The sequence below is a fragment of the Acanthisitta chloris genome, unplaced genomic scaffold (assembly GCF_000695815.1).
Source record: "Acanthisitta chloris isolate BGI_N310 unplaced genomic scaffold, ASM69581v1 scaffold8331, whole genome shotgun sequence".
Classification (NCBI taxonomy): Eukaryota; Metazoa; Chordata; class Aves; order Passeriformes; family Acanthisittidae; genus Acanthisitta; species Acanthisitta chloris.
Window position 1 is genome coordinate 69,837 of NW_008654314.1, and position 8,764 is coordinate 78,600.

Genomic DNA, 8,764 nt, shown 5'->3' on the forward strand with positions numbered 1-8,764 from the left:
ATGAATTTACCACCCAGAGTTACAGAGGCAAGAACTGAAGATAACATGCAGTTAAAATTATTTCCATCAGATAAGCATTGCCAGTCCCAAGTTCCTTTCCTATACCTTGAAGTTCATTGTCAAATAATAAAACAACATTACTAGCTCTGTTTTTTAACTTTGACTCAAATAATCTTGAGAATAGTGGTTTTTTTTACCCCAAGCTCAGGAGATTCAAGCTGAGGAGAATGGACTTTCCTACACCCTTGTCAAATTAGCTTTTTGTCATGTTTTTCTTTTTTACAAGATATCTGGTTACCTTTTCTGTTCCTTCCTCCTTGAGGCTAATAATGTCCAAGTCAAAATCCTTCCGCAAGCCGTCGGTTTTGTTGAAGGTTATGCGCCCGGTCAGGCCATCCCACCGTGCCTGCGTGAACACAAAAACACTCTTCCCTATAACAATCCATAGGAACTACACTGAAGCCAGAACAAGTATTGAACTTTAAATTAAACCGCAGCACTGAATAACTTCCAAAGACTTTTTAAAACATATGTGACTTTTCTACTTTGATAGAAAACACTTCCATTTTTTTGTTGTTTAGTTTCACTCCAATGTTTTGCATTTTACCATCAGGCACAAGTTTGCAACAGTTTGTAGAAGTTGATTTACATATGTCTAGGACTGTGTATAAAAAGATAGACTGAATAAAGGGAATAGGGAATTATATATGTATTACACATGCCTAAATACAGGACAGTTGCATAAGAATCCACTAAGAAAATAAAACAGGAGTCTACTCTGTCCAATCTATGTGTTTCAACTATGAAGTGTGGCAGCCTAAACCCACTAGTCTTGCTGAAGTGATCCTCTTTACCCCAGCCTGGGACCTTTTCAGTTCTCCATGATGAATGGGTAACACCTGGCTATTGGTGCTGAATGGGAGCACCCAGAAGGTCTTTAATGAAGAAGAGTAACTACCCATCCCAAATATACCAAAGCTTTCCCAACACTTCCAGGGCATTTCCTAGTCTTGTGTGATAAATACTCTGCTACTCAGGGCAGAAATCCAGATCTTTTCAGGAAGAGATAAACCAAAGTAGGCTTTTGCCACCTTTGCTTGGTTTCTTGGACATGATGTGGTTAAACATCCCCCATCAGCATAGGACTCCTAGCCACCCGGACTTTGCTGAACTGTTTCACTAATCCCTACTCAGTTTGCATCCCCAAGGAAGAAGATACACCTTCCCAAGTAAGCAAACAAGGTGTATCATCCCTAACAGGAACATTGCCACTGCCCGTGCACACAGGTGTCAATGGCACAATGATGATGGCTTTCAGGAAAAGTTCACCCAGTCACAGAGACCTGATAGAAATGCAATAGTGTAAGGCACACAGACATGCATTTGAAGTACAGCATAGGAGTTGCATATGATCAGGTTTTGGTCCAGGCAGCATTTTACTGTTCTATCCTAATTCAGTGAAATCTCGTTTTAAACACTGGCATCAGGAGGTGGACGTTGTCCACCAGTCTGTATAGCCACGATGATCCCCTGTGCTGGGGAACACTTCTTCAGGGCAGAAGAATCAACGTTGAGCACTTACTTTTTCCCCACTTTCAGTTTTCTGTATCTTGTCAGCTTCCCACCCAGCTCATTTTCCTTTAAATGAGAGTTACTTGTCTCCCATACAGCCCCCATTTTGTCCCCAGAGCTGATGCTTATCTATAAAAGAAAATATTTTATGGGTTTCAAACTGCAGTCAATTTTGATAATCTATTTTTGGGAGCTCCCACATTAGATTAAATTCTTCAAAGATACAAGCAAGGCTGATGATAAATGACGACATTGTTCCTTCATGTGTGTCAGCCATGTAATTTTAAATTACATGCTCTTCTACTGTGCATCATTATTTGCTTCATTTAATTTGCTGGAGATAGAGGACATAAGGAAAGCTGCATTATAAACCAGCAGACTTAGAGGCTGGTGTCTCCCTTTCCTGTTAAATCTAAATTCTAGCCCTGAATCTTCAGGATTTAATCTCAGATGCTGGGGTGTTATCACTGTGTGTCTCGGGCACATCTGGTGCATCTGGAATTTTGTGGAAGCACGGCAGGATTTTGAAGCATGCTTAAGTGAAATAAGAATGGAAAAGCATAAGTGCAAGAAACTTACTATGAGATGCTCCATTGTAGTGATTCAAATCATTATACAAAAATATACAAATATACAAAAATCTCTGCTGTAAACAGTGAAACACTCGTGGATTTATTTATGATTTTTTTTATTATGCTGATATAGTTTAGATATCAGGAGGGGACACATATGAATGATTTCATTATATAATATCTCTTTTCCAGTCTGTCTTTTTATTAGTCTGACATTATCCCCATCTCTTCTTGGTAAAAATGGATCATTTTTAAAAATATGATCTTTGGAGATCAATTTTCTCCTGTGAAATGCTCAGATATATTGATTACATATCATACGCTTAGCTTTCCTGGTAACAGGATATGATCTTGAGTAAAACACCAATACGTTATTTTTTTGGAATGGCATCAGGGGCTACATTTCCATTCTTGTGAGTGAAAGATTTATATGGAGGAATGCATCTCATTTCAAAAACAGGCATTGGTGCTCCTACCTCCACACTAAAAAAAAGGAAGGAAAAGATGTTACAAACTGCATAGGTGAAGCTGAAATGTTAAGGTACAGAGATGTGCAAAGGGCATTTTCTAACTTTAGTCCCATTTAGACCACCAAATAATGATGGAAATGTGACTTAAATTGTAAAGAGGAGTCAGGGAGTATTTCTCAGAGGATGCTGAAGGGGATTTTCAGAGCCTAATTGTGAGGCACATGTTTCAAATACCATTTGAATTCTACATTTAATTTCTGCTTTTTATTTATTTATTCTAAACAAAAATAGAGCATTTGGGTTTGAGGCCAGTGAGTGTAATTTTATTTCTGACTTCCAGACAGTGGTGGCACCTGTATGCGCAGAATGTCTGGACAGACAGGTGATGTTTCTTTCCTGACCAGAAACAAAAGTTTTCCTTAAGGAACAAAGGAAGGGATGAGCTAGGAACCTACAGCCCATCTCAGGCCCTCTGAACTCTATGGAAGAGCTTCCAAGCTTTTAATAGGATTTGAGTCCTAAAGCACAGCTGCCTGCTACATGCAAAGACAATGAAATGCATCACTGCTCTGAAATCATAGCTGTATCCTACCTTCCTGCCAGGGAAATCAAGGATGTGAGGCCCATTCAGTGATGTGTTCAGGCAAACAGAGAAAGCAGCAGTTGCACATTTCTCAATAACTAACAAACTGAAATGAAGCAGAACTTTCTGAACGGTCAGGAACTGCCCGACTACTTAAAACAGAAGAGATTTCATGCTTTCACATGCAAGATTTACAGCTATCTTGATGTTTCTAGTGACATGTTAAATGTTACAGGATATAATAAAAGTTGAATCGGAACCTAATCATGTAATTCATCAAAAGAAATTGCTTTTTTGCACTCTGTCTGTGCTTTAATATTAGAGGAACTAGGGGCCCAATCTCAAACTCTTGAGGAGAGCAGGTATTTTTGATTTGTTTGTACAGTTTGGAGTAGAGCTTGCAGCTTTATTAAAAAATGCGATTTTCAGTAGTTTCTCTTTGTAATGTCCTTTGCCTGAACTGGATCTCATTTATGCAAGGTTGCAAGCTGCCTCTGATACAGCACCCTGAGGAGATACTGCTCTTTTGGGAGTTTGGTTTGCAGATTAAGGTCTCACATTCTTCAAGACTGTTTTATCAGACAACTATTATTATTATTTCTAAGTTGTATGTAAAAATTTGATGACTTTCTCCTGCTTTGTAAACAGATGGGGAATTAAACAGTATGTTGGCTTCAAGTGGCAGCTGAGAAGCAAAGAATACAGGATCAGCAGCTACTCAGACCTTTCTTACTAAGCATTGAAGAGGTAGTAGGTGGAAGAGATTAGAGTTACATCTTCAGCCATCCCTGGAGGCTGTCAGGTCCCTGACATGGCAAAAATATGGAAAGCAACCTAATTAGGACTCTGAAACGTTCTATTTCTACTACTTAAAAAAGTTAAGATTGTGAGTAAACTACACCTTGAAGTCTGGGGTTAAATATGTAAATTACAATCTCAGTTTCCATATAAATCGATTGATGTAAAATTATAACAACAGGAAAATGAAGCTGACTTAGCTTCCAGGAACAAACACTCCAGAAGCTTGCTGTCAATTCACACCACCATCATACAGTCTTTATATCAGTTTTCACTTCATCATCTTGAATCGATTACTGCAGCAGCCTTTGCTTCAACCAAAGCCAATCAACAGTTCAATCACAGAATCAATTAGTTCAAATACTACCAGACTTATAATAGAATCATGGAATATCCTGAGTGGGAAGGACACACAGGGACCATTGACTTCAACTCCTGGCCCTGCACAGGACACCCCAACAATCCCACCATGTGCCTGAGAGTGTTGTCCAAAAGCTCCTTGAGCTCTGTCAGGCTCAGGGCCATGAACACTGCCCTGGGGAGCTGTTCCAATCCCCAACCATCCTCTGGGGGAAGAACCTTCTCCTAATATTCTTGGATATAAAGGCAGTGCTAAATGAGTCTTCTTCATTCAACAACATCTGGGTACACAAAAAAATCCCGCTGCAACTGACTTGAGAAGATCCTCAAATAGACAATATTTAGTTACTTATTTTGTAGAACATACCCTGTATTTTTTATTTTTCTCTCTTTTTTCCTTCTCTTGCTGTTTATATGTAACCAAAACATTTTGAAACCTTATCCTAAAGGCAACTGATCAGCTGAGTTTTTCTATGGATTTAATGGGAGTTAGCTGGACTCTCCGGTATAGGACTGGTACATGCAGAAGCTGGGGTGAAGTCTAATTGATGATAAGAATATTCTCCTGTCTACTCTGTTTTGTCATGGGATTATCTTGACTCATGATGCATATATATTTAATTGATGGTGTTCTAATCTGTTTATTATCAGAAATTACTAGGCAAAATAAACATCAGTTATTGATTTAATGTATCTTTCTAATCAACTACAGTTGTGAAGTAAAAGGTATTGACTTACACCACCATCATGCTGTTGTTTTTCTTTCTATTTTTCGATGATTAATTAAGCAATAGGAAAAAAAATTACATCAGAAGAACTCTGATGGTTACAGTATTATTGACAATGATTAATGTGCATATACAGAGGACATTGATTGCATTGCTTGTTTGCAAGGGATGAGACAGTGAGTGAGCTCACTCTCTCTTTTTTTGCCCTTTTCACTCCTGACTTTTGCTTCTTGACTACAAAATCAGCTATATGAAGAATTAAAAAAACCTAGGCATACCTAAACCTATGAGCAGCCACATGCTCAGAATACCACAGATCACTTTTCTACAACAAAATCTTCTAAGGTCATAAATAACAATACCACTATATGTTAACCAAAATGATAATGACCAAGGAACAGTTTAAGTCTCCTTCATCTTTCTGTCCTTTTGGAAGAGAAAGCTCCTGCTTTATTAGAATTGCAGACAGTTGACAGATTTAAGTGACAGTGATATTGTTTCTAGTTAAAGTGGAAATCATCATGTGTGATGAGCCACACATCAACTTATCAGCTCTTACAATTAATCCTCTTATTAAAAGAGATCCTCAAGGATTATGGAATATAGTGAGTTATGGTATGACTTTGACTTTTCTATTATCCTGGTCCAAATCTAGCATAACAGACGTAATAAAGAGAATTTCAGCATTTAGCACTACAGGGTTTATCTACCCCACTGAAAGTCATGATACTCAGTAGTCTCTTTACTGAGAAGAGATCCAGGACTGAAAGAGTCCTGGGCTTTTACTAAGCAGCACTGGAATGGAAATGAGGTGTGTGGGAGGCCTGTTCTGAGGAAGGGGTTTAGGCAGCTGTTACAAGACTGAGGACACCCTTGCCTTGAAACAAGAGGGAGAAATAGCAGGTAAAGTGAGAAGAGGGATTTCTAGGAAAGTCACTGGCTGTTCTGTGAGCTGCTCATTTTCAGAGCAGTGGTTGAGTTTAATGATGTTTAGTGCTAGTCATATGAAAGGTTTTTGGAGTGGCAAATTTGACAAATGAACCCTGAATACTTCAGGTTGACAGCTTAGGTGGATTAGTTTCAGAATTTATGTTGAAAAAGCCTCTGAGTTCATTTAAAGCTTACACCTACCAGATTGCCTTATATCAGTACCTGAGGTGAGGGAGGGGACACAGAGGGTTGGAAGGTCAAACTTTGCCATTTATTCCTCCTAATAACAGCTGAGTCTATCTTAGCATGCACAGGCATGACTGTCACTGAAGTGGGTGGGATTACTGTGGACTATGAACTTGGAAAATCTAACTTAACTGTGTTTACAGATACCACTTGTATAGGTGAGCCATTACATAGAGAAATCCTGTTCCACACAGCTCACAGACTAAATGCAGATTAAAACCAGATAAAAGCCATAATTTCTCTTTTACAGAGGGGAATCACAGCTACAGGACTTCCTCACCTATATTTCAGGCCTTGCTGCTTTTGTTTCAGAGGGATGTGGTAGCTACAAGCATGGCTGGTGAACAGCCTGATCGTGTCAGGCCACTGGAAGTGCCAATCAATGACCAGTTTTGCCTCATCAGGTAACCATGACACAGGAATTGCAGCTGTCCTGAAGTGTTTGGACTGTGGTTGCACAGTGTCTGTGGCAGAGCCAGAAGTCAAAGCCAAAGCTCTGGCATTCCCACCCATCAGCTTGCGTGGGAGATGCCCTTCCCAAATGAGCTGTTATCCTCTCTCAGGGACACTGACCCACTGAACAAAAGGAGTGACATGGAGCCTGTGAGGCTTTCCTGTACTGCAGAGCACTGTGACATTTCCACCTGAGACAACAGGACCCAAGTACTGACAAATCGGTGACTGAAGGAGTAGGAGGTTGTGTGGTCGAGGAACAGATTGTTTCAATGAGAGTACACTGCTCCAAATCTTGCATTTAACAGTTACCTTTGGAGCAAAGACTGTGCAGCAAATGGCTCAATGGTGATGTGTCTAGGGATCCTGGCAGCTTTTCCAGTACAAATAAGTATCATCCAGTTTAGGTCATGGACTAAGACCAGTGTGCAGTAAATGATGAGCACTTTTAGTAGGCCTGAATATAAAAAATATGCTCTGAAAAAATATTTTATATAGCAAATATCAAAACATCCTCCATATATTCAGATAAAATCACTTTATAATAATTCTTGCTCATTTTTGTTACAAACAAATCCACTCTCCAGGCAACATTTAACGAACTGTAACAGAATGGAAGAAAACATATATAATCTTTTTGTCAAACAGCTTGTTTTGATTTTAGATATTACAGTATCTGAACTCTGCAGGTAATGTTTTATCAACTCAATATGTATTTATTCTTAGTATGCAATCCTGCAATTATTTTGCAATCTCTGCATAGATTATTCCATAAAATAAGTGATTTTCCACTTGAAATTCCATTTCTGAATAAGAATCCCTATTGACATTAGCCCCAGCCAGACATTATCTTCTTGGAAAGTTGACCTTTATTTCCTAATAAACCACCATGGGATGCAAGTCTAGCAGTTGTTTTGTTTGCTCTTCTAATTAAGAGTTTTCAGGTCAGAGACAGTAATAGACTCACATCAGAAATGCATCTGTTATTCGTGGACAAGTAGCCAGTTTTTGAAAAGTAAAACAAGAAAAAGAGATTGTTTTAATGAGGGTGGATCAAATGTTAGTATCAAATTATCAGGTGAGAGAAGTTCTACCAAAGTAAATAACTGTTTTCCTTTGACATAACTAAATATTGCAGCACCAGAGCCCAGGTAACAACTGTAGTCAATATCTATAGATGCTGTAATTAACTGTATGTAATGAAAAAGATGAGCAGAAGAAATGTTATGTTTCAGAGCAAAATTTTGTCATCTTTTCCCAGTCAGATGCTTAGAAATTTCTGTGCAGCAGCAAAATCGGGTGACTGACAAGCAGGCCCTTTCCTCAGAGAGCAGGAGAGGTGGTGAGTTCTTGGGTCTTCTAACATCACAGTCTTGTACTGCTCACTCCTTTGTTCCACTTTCAGGTTTTTAGTCCCAAAAAAATACTCTTAAATGTTGAATTTAGTAGTAGAAACAGATCATTAAACAAGAGAAATGTTCTGTTCTCTTACAAGAAGTTTTGTGCTCCTTTGTTTGGAGATGCTGCCAATTTGAAACAAAACAAATTGATTAATACCTCCCCAGATAGATTTCTTTCTCTTCTGTCATATTTTAAAGTCACACTTTTCCTGTAAAGAAAAACCTTCCGTTCCTCTTCTTCCAATGATGTTCTGGTTTTGTTTTACATTTAATTAGTTATTATCAAGAAAAAACTTGCATCCTGTGATTTAATACAAGTTAATCAAGACATTATGAATTCCTGTCCCTTTCTCAAAATGTTAGTCAGTTCATCAAATCTGGACAAAATCAAAATCAGACTGGATGTGGTCATGCCATCATCAACTCATTCATTCTGTTTCCAGCACTGGAGCTTCCCAGGAAATCCAGCAGTCCTGAGGATGGTTGATTGCAGTCCTCTTAGTCTCTGTATGACCAAATCCACCCATCTGGTTGCTTTCTACGGTCAAGAAGTGGTTCAGCTCAGACACTCTTCCTGTGGTGCAGGTCTTCCCAGCTCTCTTGGTGGTGACTGGAAATTGTAATGTCTCCCTGTTTCTTAGTCTTCCTCATC

General features: G+C 38.8%; 1 protein-coding gene across 1 annotated transcript in view; it reads right to left on the minus strand.

The window, feature by feature from the left end:
* The window catches only part of GRIK1 (glutamate receptor, ionotropic, kainate 1), a gene marked incomplete at its 5' end in the record, with an annotated part of 72,931 nt that overhangs the window by 36,377 nt on the left and 27,790 nt on the right, over window positions 1–8,764 (minus strand). Inside the window, one exon of the mRNA XM_009083444.1 lies at window positions 299–406. Coding sequence (XP_009081692.1) covers window positions 299–406 — 108 coding nt within the window. The remainder of the gene's footprint in view (window positions 1–298; window positions 407–8,764) is intronic.